Source organism: Pleurodeles waltl, chromosome 8 (genome assembly GCF_031143425.1).
Source record: "Pleurodeles waltl isolate 20211129_DDA chromosome 8, aPleWal1.hap1.20221129, whole genome shotgun sequence".
Lineage (NCBI taxonomy): Eukaryota > Metazoa > Chordata > Amphibia > Caudata > Salamandridae > Pleurodeles > Pleurodeles waltl.
In genome coordinates, this window is record NC_090447.1 from 233,214,555 (window position 1) to 233,238,509 (window position 23,955).

Genomic DNA, 23,955 nt, shown 5'->3' on the forward strand with positions numbered 1-23,955 from the left:
CTCAAAGGAATAATTCAAGACCAATTTACAAAGATACTTCAGATTTTTATAAAATGTTTAAGAGCAGGATCATCAAAATTAGGTGAGTACTTTTTAAGTTATGATTTTTAAAAGTTTAGAAAAAGTAGTCTTTCTGTGCATAATTACGCACCTTTGGAATCACTGGCAGAAAAATGAAAAAATACATATGAAATCAGGCAATGAGTTTACCAATGTCTAATTTTGCATATAGGTCATCAAGAAGTATTGTACACCAGCCAGAGGAGTTCAGGCAGTTTCCAGGAGCTGCTGAAAAGTCCTTGGAGCTGATGCAGGACCACTGTGGGGGACCACTTGGAAAAGCAATGAACAGGTGGACTTCAAGGTGAGTCCGATGGGTCCCCTTGGAGTGTAGAGGTCGCGAGAGGTGGGAGACCCTTAGGTAGCAGATGGTTGTCTGGTGCAGAGCCCAGGGAGGCAGGTTGCAGAGCAAATAGATGAGCCAAGAGCTGTGCGCAAAGGAGCCCTTGGAAGCAGGAGGAAGGTCAATTTGAGGGTCAATTTGAGGGTCACTTGCAGGTCAGTAGGACCACTCTGGTGGGTGATTCCGGTGGTTTCTGAAGTCCTTTGACTTGTGCTTCCTCCTGGTCCTTTTGAATCTGCACTGCACTTTGCTTCATGTTGTCCAATGTTGAGTGACCAGTACCTGGGCTAGTGCATGGTTCGGCCACTGGAGGTTACAGTGCCACCAATCTAGGCAGACTTTCAGATTTTGTCCTCATGGTCTGCAGGTGAAATTTGGTCTGGCTGCCGCATCTGGTTCATTTCCCAGCGGCCGCGGTCCTCCAGCAGCGCTCCGGGGCTCCGTGTGGCAGCTGGGAACTACCACTCCCTGCTGCCCCGGACCTCCGGCTGTGCAGTGGCGGGTCGCCGGACCCGACTTGGGAGACACATTTCCGGCCTCCGTGTTCGTTTCCAGCGTCACGACGGGCCCGCTGCGGTGATCTACAACACCTGCTACAAGGGCTCCTACCCTCAATAAAAAGACCGCCACTCCTTGGCCTGTTCTGTCAAGCTGTCCAAGGAGAGGACGGTATAGGCGCACAGCGAGCGCCCCCTTTGAAGCAGTGAGTTACTTACCGGACTTCACGCAGCTCAGATAGGATATTCCTTCTCTCTTTTTACTAACCGTTTCTGACTGTACGTTACTAGTTTTTTAATTATCCTTATGTCGAGCTCATTTATAATCGGGCTCAGAGCATCCTTGCCTCTACCAACCAGCTCAACGAGATAGTGCTGGTATCTGTCTGGGCTCTTCCTTTTTCTTCTTTTTTTCTTCTTTTTCTCCCCTTTTTCTTTCCCATTTTTTCCTTTTTTCTTTTTTCTGTTTTCTTCTCTTTTTCTTCTTCTTTCTTCTTTTTTCTTTCTTCTTGTTCTTTTTTCTTTTTCTTCTTTTTCATTTTCTTTTCTTTTTTCCCAATTCTCTGTTCTTGTTTCCGTTTCTTTCTTCTCTTTCCCTTCTTTCTTCCTTCTCTCTTCCCTTTTTTTCCTTTTTTTCTTCTTCCTTTTTCTGTCTCTCAGTTTTTTCCTTGACAGACGCTGACACTACTGTGGATCAGCTTCCCATCTTGTTGTGAATCCCTTCACCTTGCTTCTCTTGTTTCACTTTATTTCTCCCTCAGTGTTTGACAATAAGGGGACACTCCCCTTCCTGGATACCAGAGGCCATCAGCCTCTAGGGATAGGGTAAGATTCTCTACTTCCTTTTAGTGGTAGAAGCACCTCCACGTATATATACTGTCCATGAGTAAATTTCTCTGTCACATGTGTGCTTGGTTTACTGTGTAGTTTTGTGTTGCACCATTGTTTTAATTGCATTTTTGTTTTGCATTCCTTAGGCCACCTCAAGGTAATCCCTTGGGTAAGGTAGGCCTTTCATTTCATCTTAACTTTTATACTCACCGCCAATTTGGAATAATCTGAGTCTTAGGGATCCAAGGCCCTGATGAATGCCCCCAGACCTTCCTTGGCTCATTACTAAGGGCAGGAACATGTTGGCTACCATTTTTTAGATTGGTGACCCTGTGAGTCCTTGCTCTCACGGAGGTGTCCCACTGTATGTTTTTAACCACACCAAACAGACACCATTATTAAATTGTAACTTCACACAGGTGACTGGTTAGGTGTTATTATTTTCCCTAGGATAGCTGGATCCCAATCTTTCCAGATCAAGAATTAATTTACGCACGCCCTCCTGTTCCTTTAACAGTGAGGTCGAGTCCGCCCAGGTGGCACTGTCCTACCTGGGTGGGACTAGGTGGTCAAATGATGAAGCATGACACCATATAGTGTGTGAGACCACCTAGTCCGTAAAGGGAATTCCCCGGGTCCTTCCAATACTTTGCAGCACCACATTGACCTCATTGTCCTAATAAGGACTTCAATTAGCCGGGGGCACAAGTTGTACCCCTAACTTTTCCTTATTAGTGAACCCCGTACTTCCTTGTGTGATTCTTTGGTAAGCAGCCAATCAGTGAACTGGACTTCACTGGTCCTTTGGTCTTTGCTGCAGGACAGTAATGCATTTACTCTGGAGGGAGATCTTCAGTGATTTTTAGAAGAGTGGAGGTCTTCTGGGGTTTCTTAGAGTTCGTCTGATTTCTGAGCAACCCCTCAGTGACGATTGTCGAGTCCTGAGCGCAGAGGGCAGGGTTTGGCACCTTTCTCTTTGTGCAGCTGGAATGCAGTTCTCAAGCCTTGGGCCTTCTTTGTTGCTAGTATTCTTGTGTCCTTGGAATCTGATCTGCAGGTCTAGGTATTCCCACTAAATACTGCATTTAGTGGATGTTTAGGGAAGTGCCTAGTAGTGACCTATAGACATCTAACTTATGGTGTCTACACCCACTAAATAACCACTTCCTGTGGGCAGTGGTCACTTCCTTATCCCTTATAGGCCATTTTCCTATCATGCAAGGTGGAGGAAAATGAAATGGCGGGGTCATCTTGCATGCAACACCTCTTGCACCTGTTGGTGCAAGATGGGGATGGCCACTCCTCCGTTCCTTTGTGCATTTTCCTGCCATTGCTCCCACCAAATGTGGGGGTTTGCAGTGGGGACAGCCATCTGCTGCTAGCAGTAGGGCTGGGACTCGAGTTTCAAGGGCAGAAGTTCATAGGCAGGGCTGTGCACATTCCTAGGGGTTAGGTGTAACATCTCTGCCAAGGAAGGGATTTATTCTCTGGACCCAGAGAGCACAGGTTCTCAACCCAGGGTTCAAGAATCCTGTCTGGTGTAGTGGGGCTGGTTGTGACCAGCCAGCAACCATGCCATTTTAGTTAGCCTTTGCAGGGGGCACCTCTAAGGTGACCCCTGGGTAAATTTTGAAAAAATCCAATGCTGGTACCAGTTTGGAATTAGCATTCTGAGTTATTTGATACCAAACAACCCAGGGTGCAGAGTTGCCATCATGTAGCTGTTGTACTTGTACTGGCCCGTGTCCAGCACATGCATGTAAAATGGCTGTTCTGTCCACTTACTATGCCACTGGTTAGGCAGGGACACAGTAGGGGCATATTGCACTTACCTATACTACATGTAGTGTATAGTGGAGAAGGCACACATCGGATTTGCATTTTAGGATTGCACCAGGACACTCAGCCTGGAATGGAAGTACTGGGTGCACATGGATGCATGGTCCCTGAGGGTGGCACAGTGTGCTGCTGCTCTCAGGGGACTACCCTTAGTACCTAATGCCATGGATACTTTAGTACCATTTACTAGGGATATAGACAGGCACTTAAAGGTGTTTCCAATTCCAATCACAACAGTTTTGGGAAAGATATCCGTCCCACGGAACCTGGTTAGCAGGGGCCCTGGGCACTAACAACTTTGAAACCACATCAAATACCAGGCACAAAATGGGGGGTAACCATGTCAAAAGAGTCCCTTTATCACAGACTGTTGGATTTTTTTTGTTTATGCAGGGTCATCCCCAATCTTTTTGCCTCCTGCCTCCTATTTTTTCTGACCTGTTGCTGTTGGCTTTTGAACTCTGAGCACTTTACCACTGCTAACCAAGGCTAAAGTGCATATGCTCTCTGTGTAAATTGTATGGTTAATTGGTTTATCCATGATTGGCATATGTGGTTTACTAGTAAGTCCTTAGTAAAGTGCACTAGAGGTGCCAGGGCCTGTAAATCAAATGCTACCAGTGGGCCTGCAGCACTGGTTGTGCCACCAACATAAGTAGCTCTGTAATCATGTCTCAGACCTGCCACAGCAGTGTCTGTATGTTCAGTTTTAACTGTAAATTCGACTTGGCAAGTGTACCCACTTGCCAGACTTAAAACTTCCCTTTTCTTACATGTCAGACACTCCTAAGGTAGGCCCTAGGTAGCCCCAAGAGCAGGGTGCAGTGTATGGTTAAGGTAGGACATATAGTAATGTGTTTTATATGTCCTGATAGTGAAATATTGCTAAATTTGTTTTTCACTGTTGCAAGGCCAGTCTCTCTCATAGGTTAACATGGGGGCTACCTTTAAATCTGATTAAAGTGTGAATCCCCTTTGTGAGCGGATGGACATGTGGAGTCTGGGGTCTCTGAGCTCACAATTTAAAAATACATCTTTTAGTAAAGTTGATTTTAAGATTGTGTGTTTGAAAATGCCACTTTTAGAAAGTGAGCATTTTCTTGCTTATACCATTTCAGTGACTCTGTCTGTTTGTGGATTCCCTGTCTGGGTCAGATTGACAGTTGGGCTGGTTGCACCTCATACTAGACAGTGACACAAAGGGAGCTGGGGTGTAGCCTGCATATCCTTATGAGCCATCTGCGCTAGGAGGGAGGGGAGGAGTGGTCACTCACACCTGAAAGGGATGTGCCTGCTCTCACACAATGCAGTCTCCAACCCCCGGTCAGTATCTGGGACCTGGCCTGGGCAAGGCAGGATTTCACATTCAAAAGAGAGGCCTACTTCAAAGGAAAAAATGGATATAAGAAGGGCACCCAAAACCACAGACTTTAGAAACCCTTCTGGAAACAAGAGGAACCTCTGCCTGGAGAAGAGCTGAAGAGCTGAGGAAGAATTGCTGCCCTGCCTGTGACTGTGCTTGGCTGGAGCTATCCTGCAGTTGCTGCTTCTGCCAGAGTAAGAGGGCAAAGAGTGGACTTTGTGTGCCTTCCATCTTGAGAAGAACTCTCCAAGGGCTTGATTTAGAGCTTGCCTCTGGTTGTTTGAAGTCTCAGGGACAGCAAAGACTTCTCTCTGCCAGCACCTGGAGTCTCTGGAGAGACTTCTATTATGCCCTGCAGTGCCATCCAGTTCCTGGGACCCTGAAAGGGGAAGCTGGCAGCCTAAAGAAATGAAACTCTACGCACAGAGTGCCGTGCGGGGAACAGATCGATGTGACTCCGATCTGCAGCTGAAGAAACGATGCGCTGCCAGCTCCACAACTGAAAATCAACACTCGCCGAAAACACGACCGAAGAATCAACGCACGGAGCAGGAGAAACGACGCGCAGCATCGCTGAAGGAGGCTGGGAGATCGCAACCTGCGCTGCGTGGTTTTCGGATCATCATGCGGCTGGATTATCGACTCAAGCCTGCCCGGACCCGAGAGTGCTGACCGGATCTACGCATCGCTCTCCTGCGGAGAGAAGAAACGGCACGCCCTGACCTGGAAAATGGAGAAATGATGCAAGGTCCCGCTGTGAGTGGAATCAACACATCGCAAGCTCTTTTTGACGTGCACTCGCCCGTGCGGGGTTATTTTTGACGCACTCAAGGTACATTTTCACGCTAACAGTGTGAGTGTGTGTTGAAACTACTTAAAGACTCTTTGATTTTTAATTGATAACTTGATAAGTGTATGGTTCATTTTTGTCGTTTTGGTCTTGTTTTGTTTAGATAAATATTTCCTATTTTTTCTAAACCTGTGTTGTGTCATTTTGTAGTGTTTTCATTAAGTTACTGTGTGTGTTGGTACAAATACTTTACGCTTAGCACTTTGAAGTTAAGTCTACTGCTCTGCCAAGCTACCAAAGTGGTAAGCAGGGGTTAGCTGAGGTTGATTCTCTTTTACCCTGACTAGAGTGAGGGTCCTTGCTTGAACAGGGGGAAGCCTGACTGTCAACCAACGACCCCATTTCTAACACAGACTTTAAACAGCCATATCACTTTTTTATGACTTTTATACATAGGTCAGAGTGACGTTATAGGTAGTTGAAAAAGACACTGTAATATTTTAAATGTAAAAAAAACACTGCAATTGACTACATACAAATAACTATAGCTTGCACACTTGCCATACACAGTGATGTCATCAATGGTGTCATTTCAGTTTTCATCAGTGATGTTAATAATGATGTCATAGAACATGTTATAAGTGATGTAATATGTGAGGTCACATGCAATGAATAGTGAGAACGCAAGTTGAGTTATTCACCAGTTATGGTTACTTATGTTAACTATAACCAGTGCATTTTATAGTTTAAAATGTTATGTTTCACCTGATATATTCACCTAATGTAGTGAATCCATTTCATTTCCCACTTGAGACGCAGGCGTCATCTTAGCCTCTGGCTTGCAGGCCTGTGCCCTCGTCACCTAGTGACCCTTTACCCACTTACTATGCTCTATTTTATTCCATTTCATTTATTACTTCTTTTGGCTTTTACCATTGTTTATATTTTATTTTTAAAAATTCGATTTTCATTATCTGTGATGAGCATAGGTATTGTCATCATGTCCCTTTCCCACTTATTTGTGATAGGACCATCATGCAAAGGTGTTAGGGATAGTTTATGTAATTGCAGACACAAGTCTATCACATTATGAGTTGTTTAAGAACATACCTGTGCCAGAGATCCTACATGGTCTGTATAAATACATCTCACATGGACAAGGTCATTAGAGGGGTTCCTTCCACATGCCATCAATGCTGCATGTCACCTTGTTGCAGATCTCAGCCATTGTGTCACCATTGAGTCTGACCTAGAGACCCCATTCCAAGGTAACAAGGGTTGGGGGCATTTCTGATGGACATGGTACTAGCATATTAGGTTTACCACAGCTAGCTCTTGTTAGGGTAGAGATTAGGTTCTCTTTGCTAGGAATTCTACATCTCATGTTTATTGTAAGATGGTGGGGGTTTTTATAATCACAACTCTCATCTTCACAATTCTATTTTTATTCCTGTTTATTATCCTAATCATTGCACAGCTCATGCATTGTATCATAAATTGCAGTCTTTTCAATAAATATATTGAAAACCTTCCTTCATCTCTTCATTGCCTGTGTGCACAGAAAGGCCAGTCTTACCCCTCCTAATGGGGAAAAGATGAGGTTTATTCTGCATTCATTGGGGCCATCCCATACATTCAGAGTCTAAGAGTGGCAAACGATTTATGATATATTACTAATTAATTATTACGATTGTTTTTAATGTATTTTCATGGAACTTTACTGCCAGGTAGATTTAGTACAGATATATGTTTTGTATGTTATTAGATGGCATTTCTATACTCTAATTGAGGAATACACTTTAGTACAACATGAATATAATGGTTTAAGAAAGATAATCAGAGGTCGTGGTCTGGCCACGGAGCGCGATGGCCGCCTATACGGAGAGCTCCGTGAGGCGGCTGGACTGGGGTCGGGGGCATCGTGGGGGTGTCGCGGGGGCGTCACAGGGGGCACAGAGCCTCTCTCTGGGGGCACAGAGAAGCCTGGAAGGTGCTGCAGTGGCGAGGATGCCTCCGACAGGCACCGCGGACCCGAGACTTGGGGGCACTCAGCGGCGTGCGGGTGCGGCCTGCGAAGGAGCCCTGAGCCATGGCCTCTCATGATTTCGGAGACCGGTGCACTTGCGGATGTCGGACCAGGGGCAGAGCGGACGCTCCTGCGCACCTAACCTTCGCCCAGGCCATGATTCATGCTGCTTTCCCCCACCACCTCTGCAAATAGGATGCCTAGCTCTCCATTTTTCTACTGAAGTGCAGCCTGCGGTGGAGGCCCATTGCCTCGGCCCCTCGTGGCCTGGTCCCTACGCAGGGTTTGCCACTGCCCTTCTGCCTTCCGGCTTTACAGGAGGAACGCCAGACATCTTGGGGAGACCCGTGTAGTGCTGGGGCCCTGTGTGATCTTGCCGCCCCCTTTTTTGGGAGTTCATCTGCTCTCTCCCCACCTGCCTGCTCCCCCCCATCTTGCTGCCAGGGAAGGGATCTGTGGATCATAGGGGGGTCGCACCAGAGGACTGACAGACAGGCCGGTCATCTCGCAGTGCCGGGTGCACTGCCACGCCTGATGCACTTGGCACACCTGCGCCCCCCCTTTTTTTTTTTGCCTCATTGCCTGAGCCAACTGGAAACCCCGGAGAAGCCCTTGAAGGGATAGGGCGCAGTTCCGGGAGCCGTGAGATGAAGCCTACTATTGCGGTTTGAGTAGCACTCTCGCCTGGCCGCCTTCTGGAATCTTTTTTCGCCCAGCTGACTTGGATGGAGTCAGGTGGACCAGCTACAGTGAAGGAGGGGCTACGCAGGATTTGGAACTCGCAGTCTCCCCCTTGGAAGCCCCCTGGGATCATTGGAGATCTGACGTCGAGTGACTGAGGTGAGGACTAAAACTCGTGCTCCTTGCCTCACCCTCCCTCCCTCCTCTCATCGTTGCGAGGGCCGGGTGTGGAGGGATGCAGGACCATCTGGGAGATGACCCATGACACAATATGATGCATATGGAACTGGTGCACCCTGCCTGGCGGTGCACCCATGCCCCTGCCTACTGAAGTTTGAGGCTTCTGCCCTGCCGTCACATTGATATCGCAATGGACAGACTCCTTTTCTTCCCAGGCTAAGATCCTTTTCCTTTCCTGGAGCACGAATTGCACTGCAGAACCTGCTGGGACTGAAACGCACATTGACCACATGGCTGTGGGACCCGGGGCCCTCCAACCTCTTCCTCCCCTTCTGCCCCTCTGCCCGACCACGTAGAGTGCAACCAATTCCAGCTTTGACCGAGGACCTCTGGGACCCCCAATCCCCCTGCAACATCGCTATCAGGCTCTGCGATGAGGCCAGAAATGCCAGGTGGCCGGTTGTCCCACAAGAACTCGGGCAAGCCGGCGAGACTGTAGCTCTTTTCTGAGGGCTTACTCCAGACGAAGGGCCCTCTTCTCACGCCGGCTACTCAACCACCGGCCACACACCACAACATGATGGACCCAACCCAGGAATCCACCATGGATCGTATCCTCCAGGAAATTTCGTCTGTTGGCCACAGATTGGAGGGGATGGATAGTGCAATGGTCTCATTGACTGCGGAAACTAAATCCATGTTGGAAATTGCAAGCTTTCAGACCTGTGTTCTGGGATTGGAACAGTGGGTGTCAACAGTGGAGGCCCGTGCCTCTTCCTTCCAGGATAGGGACTAGGAACTCCTCTTCCTCCGCAGTAAGGTGACAGACCTGGAGGACAGGAGCCAGAGGGACAACGTCCGCTTCCTAGGCTTTCCTGAAAATATTGAGGGGGAAGATCTTCATGGATTTCTATGGGATGCGTTGCCTAGGATAACTGGCACTGCCTTCGATCCACCTTTAGAATTCTAACGAGCACACAGACTGGGCCCCAGGAGACCGGGTGCGGATGCCCACCCCGACCGATCATAGCCTGTCTTCTTCGCCACACACAGGCCCGCCAACTTATACAGAAAGCGCGCACACAGGGTCCATGCCAGCTGGATGGGCACACGATCCGTATAGTGGCGGAATTCTCCAAGGAAACCAGTAAACACCGAAGGGCCTTCCTGGCCCTCCGCCCTCGGCTCCGCCAGATGGAGGTGAAATATGGTCTGTTCGACCCGGCGCAGATGTGGATAACAATAAATGGCACATCCAAAGACTTCTACAACCTGGACGACCTGCGTTTCTTCTTAGATGGCCTCTCACTTATGGACTCTTCCAACCTGCCTCCACACCGCGATGCAACGGTTGCAGACCAGAATACTACCTCTCCTGACCCTGCCTCAGGAGGGTCAAGGTCTGCCCACCTCCCTCCCCTCTCCCACCCCATGGGAAAGGACTTGGAGAGACTCCTTAACAGCCACGATGACAGAGGGCAGGTACTGCATGCAGTGGCGCTTCATATGCAGGCGTCGGACAGAGACAAATCCCGCTCCCCTTTGAAGCCCTCTACAGAGCCCACTTGACCTCGCCACATGCTATCGGGCTGTAGGAATCGGGCACCTGGCGATCACAGCCTCCTTTCGTCCTGGTGACGGCAGACCCTTCCATGACCCACCGGATGGCTGAGTACAGTTTTCTTATTACTGCATTATGTTGAGTGCTTTGTTCTTCCTTTGTTATCTTTGTCAAGCAGAGTTTTTTTATAGCCACAGTGCGGGAGCCAAGTGGATTTCTGAGGACTGTCCAGTCCCCACTGAGACTTTGACTTTGTGGGACAATACATGCTCCTCAGGCCTAGTGGCCCTGCAATTGCCCTAATGTTATAACTGTTAATGAAATGTCGACTGTTTGATTGTTTGATCGTCTGATTGTTCATCACTGCTGCATTCCCTTTGAGGCTCGCGTGTTGCTCTTTGCATCCTCTCCCCCTCCTCTCTATCTATATTTTGCATGGCCTCCTTCTCCCCGCCTTTTTCCTCCCCCCGACCCACATTTTTTTGATGTATATGCAGCACCACTGCCACCATTGAGGCTCTCACTACTCCCCTTTTTACTCTCCCCTCCCACCTTTCCTTCCCCCCTTGCCAATCCCTCCACCTCTTCGTCCTCCCTTGGGGGAGCCCACTGCCATGGTGTCCCTCGGCCTCCCCCTCGTCGAGTATGCTCCCCATTTGTGTGGCGCTGTGCTGTTTTACCACTCGCTGAGCGACTCCAGTCCAAACCATACCTCGTTGCATCACACCCTCCTGGGAGAGCCTGGCTCCGAGACCCTGGATAGTTTGTACCGAAGTTAGGACCAACGGATGAAAGTGGCTCTGTACTGCACCCCCGTCCCTGGCCTTGGCCCTGCCGGCCTTGCCTGATGCTTGGACGAGGAAGGTCCGGGTATAGACCCCTCCTTTTGTCTTTCCTCTTCTCTTCTCTTTTTGCTCTTTATTGTTCTCCCTGCCCTGACTGGGACCGGTTCTACCCTGTTGCATCTGTCTCTCTACCTACCCCTGCCTTGCTTTCCCCCCACGCCCTCCTCCCCTTCCTTGCTTCTTCTCTTTCTCCCTCCCTTCCTTTCTTCCTCCCCTCCGCCCCCCCACACTTCATATTTTACCCTCTAGCCCTCCGCCTCTAATTCCCCCTTCTTTCCCCTCCTCCTGGTGTCATTCCTATCTCGCCCTTTCCCTCTCCTATCTCTCTTCACATAATTTTCTCTGCCTTATATTATACATTTTTCAGTGATCCGCACCCCTTGCCCCGTCTCTATTTCTCTATCCCACCTCTCTGCATCTTCTGCCCTTGCCGCTCCTTCTAGCTCCTTTTCATGACTGGACATCCGTATGCCCTTAGAAGCTGACACTGAACGTCTAACGCGGCGCTACACAGCCCACCCCTCCCTCTCCACCCGCAGGGAGTTAAAGAGAGCCCACATGGCTGTGAATGAACTCTTTACTTCTCAGCGCCTGCAGGGGCGGCACTACGAGCAGGGGGAGAAGGCTGTCCGTTTACTGGCTGCTCAACTTCGACAGAGAGCAGCGACCCTAGCTATAACGGCCATCAAGATTCAATCGTGGGAGATTCTCACGCACCTGCAGGATATAGTGGGTGAATTTGCATCTTTCTACCGCCGCCGCCTTTATACCTCGGAGTCACAGTCCTCTCCTGCCCAGATAGAGGCTTTCCTCAACACTGTCTCCTTGTCCTCACTCTCCGATGTGGGCCGGGAGCTGCTGGGGGGGACATCACCCGTCAGGAAATTCTGCAGGTCGTCTCCGGTCTCCCATATCACGAGTCACATGGAGAAGATGGATTCCCAGCTGAATTCTACAAGTGGGTGGGGGAGGAAACGCTTGATGTTTTGCACGGGGCGCTGGACGAAGCTTGTCAGACTGGCTCGCTGGGTGCGATCTCTAATGGCGCCGTAATCGCTGTTATAACAAAGCCGGGGCGAGACCCTCTGCTTTGAGGCAGTTACCGACCCATATCTCTCTTGAAAAGTGATATTAAGATATTAGCCAGTGTTTTAGCGAACCGTCTCCACAAGGTCATATCATCTCTTATATAGGTCGCAGATTGGCTTTGTGCCTGGTCGCAGCTAACAGAACCATTTACGTACCCTATGCCACACCCTCTGGGGGGCTCGGGCATCCCAAAGGCCGCCTTGGCCCTGTCCCTTGACGCCGAAAAAGCATTTGATTGTATAGAATGGCCATGCCTCTTAGCAACGCTGACCAAATTTGGCCTGGGAGACCAATTTATTTCCAAAGTACGATTGCTATACGATCACCCTACAGCGCGGGTAAACTGTGGGGGCTTCCTTTTTGATCCTTTTCCTATCTTCAGGTGAACAAGGCAGGGCTGCCCTCTTTCCCCTCTCCTGTTTTTGCTGGCACTGGAGCCGCTGGCGTCCGCGATCCATGCATCCCCTGAAATAACGGCCATCCCCCTTCTAGGTGGTGTCACTTCTAAAATGTACTTATATGCTGATGATATCCTACTCACCCTAACTGACCCAGACTGCTCACTGCCTGCCCTTATGGAGATTATAGATGGCTTTGCCCCCCTCTCTGGATACCGGGTGAATTGGGACAAGAGCGAGGCTCTCCCTCTGTCACAAGGGACGACGAAATCAGTGATCCTGGACTTCCCATTCCGTTGGACCCCGAAGCGCCTTAAATATCTGGGGGTCCTTCTCAACCGTGGCCTGGAATGAATGATGGCGGACAATCTGGATCCTCTCAACGCGTGTATGAGGCTCGACTTTGACAAATGGGCCCAACTAGACCTGTCCATGTGGGGCAGACTGCAGGCGGTGCGAATGGTCATGGTACCACGCTTCACATATGTACTAAGACTTCTCCCCCTCCAGATACCCCTCTCCACCCTGCGGTCTGTTAACGCTGCAATCAGGGCCTTTGTGTGGGGATCTACGTGCCCCCGTCTGGCATCGGCCAAGCTAATAGCACGGAGGTCGCACAGAGGAATGGGACACCCCTCAGTGAAACATTACGCTCTAGCCCTGCTCTAGCCCTGCATTTGTCGCCAATGGCTGCCACACTGTCTGGCCACAGTTGGTATCGGTGGAGAGAGGGTTGCTCTCCCACAGAGGAGGCCTTACTGGGCTTTACCCCGTGAATTCCGTCCCCCCTGGCGATCCGAACCAATTCTGAAAGCGTTGGCAGAGGGCACACTGACTTCTGGAGGTCCACCCCTTCCTACATGCCCAGGCTTCCCTGTGGCACAATGACAGTATACGCATAGGGGGACTATCTCTCAATCGGAGAGAAGCTGGTATAACCCGCCTAGACCAAGTGCTGGAAAACTATAGGCTCAAGCCTTTCTCCAGTCTGAGGGAGGAATTCCGTCTCCATTCTACACAGAAGTGGAAGCACCTTCAACTTCAGCATTGTATGCGTCAAAACCCTGATATTGCATGTCGGGGACTATAACCCTCACCTATAATAGCTTACCTGGTGACATGGGGGAGACATGAGGGCATTATGGCGGGCCTGTATGAAGTCCTTATTAGTCATCTATTCTCCCGACCGGTGCTGGATAAGCTGCGTCTGCAGTGGCAAACCCGCCTTCGGCAGACCTTTGACAAGGAGGACTGGGCAGACATGGTGGAAGCGTTAGACAGAGGAGCATGCAAGGCTCGCTTAAAGTTCTGCCTCTTTAAGTTCCTCCACGATTGGTATAGGACCCCAGTGAAACTACATACGGCTTGCCTTCTCCTGCATGCGACTTGTTGGCGCTGCGTAGACCCGCGCTGTGATCTACTTCACGTACTCAGTAGTTGTCTATCGGTACAGCCTCTGTGGAGGGCAGAGGAGCACGTTCTTGCGGATTCAATGCTGCTCTCAACCCCTCTGCCCCCTTCATTGCTCATGCTGCATGACATGGCCTCCCTTCCAGCTCTTTCATGACCGCAAAAAAGACTTTTACACACAGCCTTGGCAACTGCAAAAATATGCATTTTACGACACTGGAGATTTGCGACCCCCCCTACGACCAACATAGCCAAACATGAGAGAGTCATCTACAACCTCCAGGACCAGGCTGCTATTTTTGCTCAGGTATGGGTCCCTTTCATTACTGACATCTAGTCTAGTCTAGTCCCCTTTACAACTCCCCAGCTCACCCCATGCACCCCCTATTTCTTTCTTTCGCCCTCTTTTCTTTTCTTTCTTTCTTTCCTTTCTTCTATCCCTTTCCCTTTTCATGCCCCCCCCTTCTCTTTTTTGTTATCCTAGCTCTGGGTTCACTGCACTTGACCGTTCTTACCCCTCCCCCCTAACCACCCTGTCCCTTCCCCCCACCCATTTCCTTCTAATTCGATGTCCCCCACTCTTCCCCCTTCTCCCCAGCCCACCCCTTCTTTCCTCTCTAAGCATCTCTCAATTAATCCTGCAAGGCCTGGGACTTCACGCCTTCCCACCACCTTTACCTTCGTAATCCTTACTTTCGAACTGCCCAACTTTCATGGAGAGACTTCCCCTGTCCCCATACACACCCTGCCCGACAGTCTTTGCTGAAGAGATGGACCCTGCTTGAGACAAACACCTGCTTATTTGCTCACGTCAATTGCAAAGGGGGAAGGAGATGATGTACAGAGACATAGGAAACGCGCGACTTATACCCTTCGGAACACTGTCTACATTTGACAGCCAATCTCCCTCCCCGCCCTCCCCCACTCCTTTCCTCCACCCCTATACACCCCCCCTTTTCCCTTTTGTCCGCAGGTTTCTGAAGGGCATACATCCCTCATCCACCTCCCTCCCCTTCTGTTTCCTCCCCCCCTATCTTTTGTTGGTATTGGTTGATCCGTTCCCTGTCACTCGTTGCCCCATTCTTCTTCTTCTTCTTATTATTATTATTGCTTATTATAATTATCTCCTCTTGACCTTTTTCCATTGTCTATCCCTGATACATGGTTCCATAGACATTGATATGTATGCCATGTTCTCACTGTCCTGCCTGAGGCATCATTTTTGCGTTTCTTTTTTCGCTCCTTTTTTGGGCATATTGTGAGGGGAGTGCGGCATACTTGTCTTATGCGCGTGACTTATTTAGTTGCCCAGAGTGGCTGTGTTATACTGTGTTATACTGTAACTTATAGTGTATGTTACCTGCTGATATACGTAATAAAAAATTACAACACAAAAAAAAGAAAGATAATCAATAGAGATAATGATCATATCATTACAAATTATGAAAACAAAAATCAGAGTTCAGCTCAACATTCATAGGTTTTGTGATATGGCTCATTTGTTTTGGCAAATTCCTGCTGAAGGGTTGTTCTATCTTATGAGCAGACTGAACAAATGTGAATAAGCAATTAAGACTGCTAATTGAAACAAGGGAAGCTTTTAAGATTGCTGTGTGCTGGTTTTTAATATTTAAAAGATAACAAATGCATATCTACTCTTTTAAACCGGCTGCATCTTCTTGGTGGGTGGTATTGCCCTGGCCAACTCAACTGAATTTTGACCAAGGACCTTAAACAACTATTGAAATAATTTTACCACTCATAAATGTAGCAGTAAGCACTGGTTTTGAAACACTCCTTTATATGTGTGACATGATCTGGCCAGCCCACTTCAGGAAAAAGAGTTTCAAAAGAGAATTCTTTTTTAGAGCTGCTCTCAAATTTGTTGGCAGCTTTCTCTAATAGAGCCATTTGTGGACTAATTCCCCACAATTACCCAGAAGTATTATAAGTCTCAGATTGCCACAGAAAACGTATACTTAAACATATGTGTGTCTTCTTGTGCCAGCAGTAGATCATACATGTCTTGTTTTATGACAGACATCATCAGAAATTTCACAACGGATCCTCAAGAGCAAAAAGAGCCATTCCCCAAGTGAAATCTGTGGTCCTGAGTCTACAACTATTATACTATTCTCCAGGTCATTGCATTAGCATATTAGGGAATAGTGGGTAGGTGCTAGGTGAGTATTTAGATGTGGAACAATTGGCATGCAGGCAGCTAAAAGCTTCTGAAAATAAATATTAGTTGAAACTGTAATATGTCTAACCACATGAAGCCCAAATAAAAATCCATGGCATTCAGGTTTAACCCACTCAGATGTTTAACATTAGAAGAATATTGGTTGACCAACAAAGGGTATCTTCAGGTTGGTTCAAAAAAAGATTCTTTTTTTTTCATTTTATAATAGTTATGATGTCTGAAGATAAAAATACATAAAGTGGGACAATCCTATACTCAAATTTGTACATGAGAGTTCAAGGAACAGCTATTCGGGATGACTAGATCATGGTCAAATTTATTAATGCCGTATTTTGACACTGTATTATGATTTGTATTTTTATAACTAATGTTCAAGATATATATTTGCATTCAGGATACGTTAGTTTTTGTGTTCACAGTAGTTTTTGTATGTTTGTATCTTTACCAATTTTAGTTATAGAGCACAATGTTTATGTTTTTGTATTCAAAATGTATCAGTAATTTGTAAGTTATTGTGGTTACCACTATTATTGTTGTATTTTAGATTTGTTTTGATTTGAAACGATTCTTGATTTTGAAGTTTCCTTTTACTAATAATTCTCATTGTTGATGTTTATCTCTTGTTTCATTATTTATTAATTTTCATTACATCATTTTACCTTTTACAATTTGATGATTTTTGGCATTACTTTGGATTCACCTTTAGCATTTTAACCGTTGGGCACTTTTACTTCATAATTTGTTGAACCTTAACTGACTGAGCACATTGAAGTTTAAAGTTGCTTACTGTACTGCTAAAAAGTAAGAAATCCAATTGCTAATATAATTTGGATTTGGCTGCAGGTTTATGTATGGAAAGGTCACCAATTTGTAGCTATTCACATTTTCCAACATAAATCATGTTAAATATACCAAGGGAATAAGCAATTCAATTATAACTACAGAGTCTTTGATGGTTACTCATAATACTGTTGAGTTGCTTATTCTAGAGGAAAAACATTTTTATTCACAAATAATCACCACACCATTTGTCAGATCTGCACTCACATCTTCCACCCGTACATGCATCTTAGTATTTACCCCCATAATTCAGGCAGATTATGCAGGAGCAAATCTATGCAGATACAAATTTAGTGAACTCACTACAAAATCTATTAGTTATATTTCCTGTGAATAGACTTGTTGAAAGGTGGTTTATTAGTAGGGGTAGGTAGGTACCCACCACTAGTTATAAGGCCAAAATCACCATATAAAGTCCAGTCAAGGTCTCAGTAAATCAATCCCTTGCTCAACCCTTGGAAGCTGGCAACAAGCTGGCAGGTTTAACTTAGGACACAGGTGTGTAAATCATTAAAAAACACCAATACATTAAATAAGTAAGACACAACACACAACAAAAATCCCACACCAATTTAGAAAAATAGGAAACGCTTTTTAAGAGTAAAATGAAACCTAAATGACAAAAATCCAAAGTAGGGTTCCGAAGATATGAATTTTTAAAGAATATGGGACTCATTATAACCCTGGTGGTCTTAGAACCGCCAGGATCACGTGGTGGTCAGACTGCCGCCAATGCGGAGGTCCAACTGCCACATTACGACTGGGGCAGTAGCGCCATGGTCAGAGCGCCCACACTGCCAGTTTTCCTCCATGGGAGGGGCAGGCGGTGCTGGCGGTCCTAAACCTCCAGGGTGGTGCTGCAAGCAGCACCACCTTGGGGATTATGACCCCCTCCTCCACAAGAGGTTACATGGCAGTAGCACTGCCATGTAACTGCTGGCGGAGATGAGTGCAGGGAGCCCCAGGGGGGCCCCTGCACTACCCATGCACTTGGCATGGGCATTGCAGGGGCCCACCGGCCAGCCCTGTCAAGATGTTTACTGTCTGCTTTGCAGACATTGAACATCGCAACAAGTGCTGGTGCACCCTAAGCACTACTACAGCATTGCCGCCGGCTCTATTATGAGCCGGTGTCAATGTTGTAGGCCATTTCCTGCTGGGCCAGTGTCAAACTTTTAATGGGGCCCACGGGAAGGCAGCTGCACTGGTGGCAACCTGAACATCGGGACTTTGGCGGATGGCCTTTTCCATCCGCCAAAGTCGTAATGACCCCCTAAATGTTTTCTAGTGCCTAAAAGCCAAAAGAGCCATTTTGGGATATCTGGTCACGCTTGACTGGGACAAAGTAAAAGTTCCAGGCTGATGGCGATGAAGTGCGAGTTGGATACACTTAGTGGCAGGGCACTGTCAAGTTTTTACCTTCTGACACAGTCACTTTTCTGGAGCTTTTTCTCTCATTGTTATGTGAGGCTCCTTGTCAGGACAGGATGTGATGCAATGTCAGTGGCTTGGCTCAGCGCAAGGTCCCAGTCAACTCCTGGAAGACTCGTTGATGGGGAAAAGCTCCAGAGCTTTAATGGGATGAACCTAAAATTCAGGCCGGGACGGGGTTCGACGTGAATGCATCAGTCACCTTATGATTTTGTTTTTTTTAAAGTTGCTCCAAACTTCTCCAAACGTCAGAATCATCTTCCAGAAGTCCTCCTTTGATTCTCCAGTGGTCCACAACACCAATCTGAGGGTCTAGAAGCTCTGAGTTGGTCCTTGAGATGTTGGGACTACTTTTCCCAGAATGCACCTGTTGAATCCTTGAAAGTCCAGTTGAAGGTGGTCAACTGGGTTCCTTCTGGTGGAAATGATGCAGGTGAAGCACTTTTAACCCGTTTCTTTCAGAAAATCTACTCCTTCACTATCTTGAAGACAAACAAAGTCCTTAGAGATGATCTTCTTCAGTGGGCAGTAGGTGCAGTCATTCAGAGTGCAGTCCTTTGGGGGGGCAGAACACGGTTCAAACAGGGAAGTCCTTCTTCTTCTTGTAGTTTCAGGCAGGGATCTGAGTTGCTGGGTAACTCTCATATTTTATCATTGTTCCTGGGCTGGCAAGCAGTGGGCCCCCCGAACCAATGGGGTGCAGGGTGCTACCCTCGGGGTGACGACTTCTTATGAAGTGTGCCAAAAATCAATCCCAGAAAGCATTAGTCTTTCAAAATCCAAACTGGAGAAACTTTTCTGGAGGTTCAGATCTGGCTAAGCCATTCTACTGGTGTGGCTAAATTTCCTTCACACTTCTCCTTCAGCCCTCTGCTGAACCAATTACTGGGCCTCCCATATGGCTGGGGGGCAGGAAGTGGGGGTGAGCATGTGTTCTGTCCTAACTGTCGTTCTCTCTTTGAAGACCAGTTTGGCTACCCAGCCCCCAACCTGCCTTTTGTTCTGCAGTTTGAAGATCTCAACCCACCAGATGTCACATTGTCTCAATGCAGGCCACTTTTCCCCTCATTAAGGCAGCTTGGCGCAGCCTGTCAGAGACTAGCCAATCAGAGAAGAGCTGCTGGAAGGCTAGATTGTGGCATATCAGAATAACAAGTGATAGTTATAATAAATCTGACACTGGTGAGTTGCTGGATTTATTCTATCATTTTAAGTCCAACAACAACATTTTTAGATCTTTCCTAGCAAACATCTTTTATAATGCCCATGCTGTAGAAGGTGCCCTATCCCTGGGGCACCTAGGGGAGATCTTAGGGGTGGCATATGTAAAATAAAGGTAGTTCAAGACTTTGGAAGTTCCCTTAATTTCAAAGTACAATTTTCATATACATTTAATTTAAAAGCAGACTGCGAAGCAGGGCTGGCCTTTAAAGAAACATCAGGCCCCACAGCAATGCACACGTAGGCGCATTCATTCTGCTGGACCTCTAAACATACATGCCCTACCATTTACTAGGGGCTTACGGGTAGGTTGTCATGCCAATTTTAATTATGCCAAATTTCCATATACCTTTAAAACAGAGCACTGGCCCTGAGTCTGGTTAGCCGAGCCTAGGGCACAGACAGATTCAGAAACCCTCAGTGTCCGTCAAAAAATGGGAGTGATCAGGGCAAAAAGGAGACAACTACTGCATGGATTTAGGCCAAACATGGCTTGAAGAACAGCCATTGGATACAATAGGGCACAATATAAAATGAAAATAAAAAAAAATCAATTCTGACTGACCAAGACAAAAAAAAACATCAAATGTAATTTTTCTGAACCACATTGCCGGGTTATTGAACCTCTGGAATCTCATTGGCCAATAGATGAAGACATGTTTTGCTACTTTCACCACAGTGTGCATTATTTACAAGTATAAATCCATGTTTTGATAACACCAGACATTGATTTACATTTGTAAAGTAAGACACTCGTTCATGTAGGTTGAACTTTACTGTGTAAAAAAGCACTGTGCTTAAGATTTTTTATGGTTTCATCTTCCTAGTAGTACTCGTGGAATCCCCAGTAATTCCCACAAACTTGAAATTTACTAGAAATGTAGGAGTACATTTCAGATCTTTTTTAAGGCCACTGCCTATGACCTGTATCTGAATAAATTGCTACTGGACCACAAACTGAAGGTTGATTTCACTAGTGACAGTACCAAATTGAAAGTACACAACATCAGCATGCCCATAGTACTACCAATATGATAAGTATAGAAACTTGTTAAATTATATCTTATGATATTAATGATTATAAGTGTGAGAGTTAGATTGGACAAAATGCATTATGGAGCTTAATCAGCTGTGCAAGTTGGTACATAATGTTTCTAAACTACACTACAATGCAAATCATAATACTACACAATATGAAATATGTAATTGCAGCATACAACATCATTATCCCAACTCAGTATTGTGATGTCAAACATATTAAAACCTGGACTGTAAAAGGTTTATGGTGTGCTAAATATCTTTGCAATTTCAACCTACATGTTAAGATGCTTTTTTTGGAGAAAAAAATTAAAATCTAAATAATAGATAGACCAATTATCATAGTGTATAGCATTCTCCTCACACAGCAGAACCCCTTGGTTGATCATTAGCAAAAGAAAGTAAACTTCACAAAATGAATCGGCTCCTAGTGGTCATTCAATTAAATTCCGAAAAAGAAACTTCGTATGAGACTCATGGTGTTGTTCCCCTAATAAGAAGAAAGTAAAGCATCATTAGCTCCTCATCCTGCTGTGTGCAGCCGCTTGCACAACAACTGTAATATCTTATTAGTATGGAAAGACCTCATAACGTGGAACAATACACATTAACCTAGAATTCCATTCAACTAAACTCAGCATGTGATTAGCTATGTAGATGAAATGTAAAACAATACAGCCTTTAACTCATAATGATATTAAAACCGCAAGCTGAAAATAGCCCATGTATACAACAATAACAGAAAAGGTCTAGATTCAATGAAAGATCACAGATGATTTACGCCACAGGTAACAGCACAATGCATAGGATTATAATTTAAGAAAAAACTAGCTATACATCTCAAGCAGTAATGGATAGGGATCCAAATTTGGCTTTAATTGCTGTAAGACAAACAAAAGACTAAACTTGCTAATTACCTCCCCACACAGAACCCCTCGTGCATGACCAACCAGTCAAACCAACATGTTTCTGTGGAGATTTGAACTACCTAAAGGTGGACTCAACACCAGAAACAAAGTAAGTAAAAAGCTATACCTCAGAAGTGATTTTCAATACTACCTCTGATGATGGAAATGTTTGTCATTTAGATAATTTATTTGTGAGTGTATCTTATATCAGTAACTTGGAAATCTGGCATAGATCAAGCCTTCCAAGACCTACTCTGAATTAACATTTTGTAAAGAGTAGCAATTGGCCGCATTTCTCTTGGTAGTAAGAACTGTAGCAAAATGGCAAATGTAAACAACAAAAAAGAAGGATACATATACATATTCAAACAACCTATTAGGTAGTTTGTGTATCTTTGGCAGTTAATTAGAAATTGTACTGGATGCTCATTATTCATTTGATTATTACTCAAATTAGTTTGCATGCACATTAATTTTGGTACTGTGTAATTACTTTAGTCATTCATTTTTGTTTCATGGACACTGTACTTACTGTCTGATAGACTTGTGATTTCTTCATTGTTATAAAGCCAGCTCACCATAGGTGCAGGTGAACTGCTAATATGACAAACCACTTCTGCATCTTCTCCTTGTCGAAACTCTTGTGGAGATTTCACCTCTTTGAATATTAGCTTCTCTAAAAAGATAAATAAAACATGTTAGAAGCAGTGTATTACTTCAACTAACTTTGACAACAAATCTCAATGGAACAGGTTGATCAATACTGGATTAAATCTGACCAATGCAAAATTTAGTTGCATGCATTTGTTGCAACAATTGATATGCCACTCTTTATTTACCAGTAAACATTATAACTCACAGTCTTACTCATTCTCATCCTAGTAATTTCTTATGAATTGAATCTTACCTCTAGATAAGAAAATATTCCGGAAAGATTATTTTGAAATTAAGCCACTCCCATCCCAAGGGTGGAGCTCTAAAAGGGGCAGACATTCCCAGCACCCTTCTAACATAACAATGCCTCTTGCCAAAGGCAATTGCATTGAAGGAGAATACAGGTCGAATTGACTGGAACAAGTGTGAATAGAACTATGATTAAATAAGATGAATAGTAAGTATACAGGACATTACCTTTACACCCTTCGCTCTTTTGTCACCCATTACTCAAATGTGATAACACAACCAGGCTAACTTTTCATGATCCCAAATAAAATACATAACAAAGCCACTTAAAGCAACCCGCAACGTGACTTTATTAAAGAACAAAACATTTTCTTAAAATAAATATAGCACTGCCATGTAACTGCTGCAGGGACGGGGTGGAGGGGGCACCAGGGGGGCCCTGAACTGCCCATGCACTTGGCCCTCCTGGCCAGCCCTGTCCTGATGTTCACTGTTTGCTTAGCAGACAGTGAACATTGTGACTGGGGCTGCTGCACCCTACGCACTACAGCATTGCCGCCGGCTCCATTATGAGTCGGCATCAATGTTATAGGCCGTTTCCCGAAGCACTTTTTCCGCCCACTGACCCAGCGGGAAACTCTTAATGGGGCTCACGGGAAGGCGGCCGAACTGGCGGCAACCTGACCATCGGAATTTCGGCGAATGGCATTTTCCATCGGCCAAAGTCATATTGACCCCCTTAGTGATTTACAATGTTGTAGCAGGGTGCTGTGTTTGCAGGTGTAGAGTTTGGATAGTTAAACAAATTACATTTATGATTAAATAATTTAAATTGGAAATTAAACATTGAATTGATCATTGATTCAGCAAATTGTTTAATTTTTACTGTTCATATTAGCAAGGTAATTTCAATGTGTTTATTTTTTTAAGTACATTTCAATTTATACATGTTTTTGAGTAATTCATATTTTAGCGGCAAGTTATTGGGTATATTGGGAATAAGGTGGGAAGTTAAATTATAATTATTTTAATGTTGTTGGTAATTATGCTTTATTTGCACATTAAATATTACATGAACTATTACTTATTTGAATTGTAAAATTGTTCATATTAATTTTTTATATTAGAAACATAATTATATTTGTTAATTTCTATCTAATTTCTAATTAACTTTTTTTAGCAATTTATATTTTAGTAGCAGCTTGTTGGGTTTGTGGGGAGTAGGATCGCGGTTGGCCTGAAACATTGACTTTGTCCCTGTCAAGCACAGCCAGATGTCCCAAATTGGTGCTTTTTAATTTTGAATTTTAGGCACTTGAAAACGTTTATTCTTTAAAAATTAATTTCTCTGGTTCCCTACATTGGTTTTTTGTTGTTGTGGTGTCATTTTATTTCAAAAAATATTTCCTATTTTTATAAATTGGTGTGGGACTTCTATTTGTGTTGTGTCTTACTTACTTATAGAATTGTTGCTTTTAAATGCTTTAGACACCTGTCT

General features: G+C 45.5%; 1 protein-coding gene across 5 annotated transcripts in view; it reads right to left on the reverse strand.

The window, feature by feature from the left end:
- Positions 1–23,955, reverse strand: part of NCAM2 (neural cell adhesion molecule 2) — a 1,466,086-nt gene that overhangs the window by 826,040 nt on the left and 616,091 nt on the right. For all 5 annotated transcript variants that reach the window (XM_069204093.1, XM_069204094.1, XM_069204098.1 and 2 more), the window contains exon 4: positions 22,087–22,230. In XM_069204093.1, the coding sequence (XP_069060194.1) occupies positions 22,087–22,230 (144 nt within the window). The remainder of the gene's footprint in view (positions 1–22,086; positions 22,231–23,955) is intronic.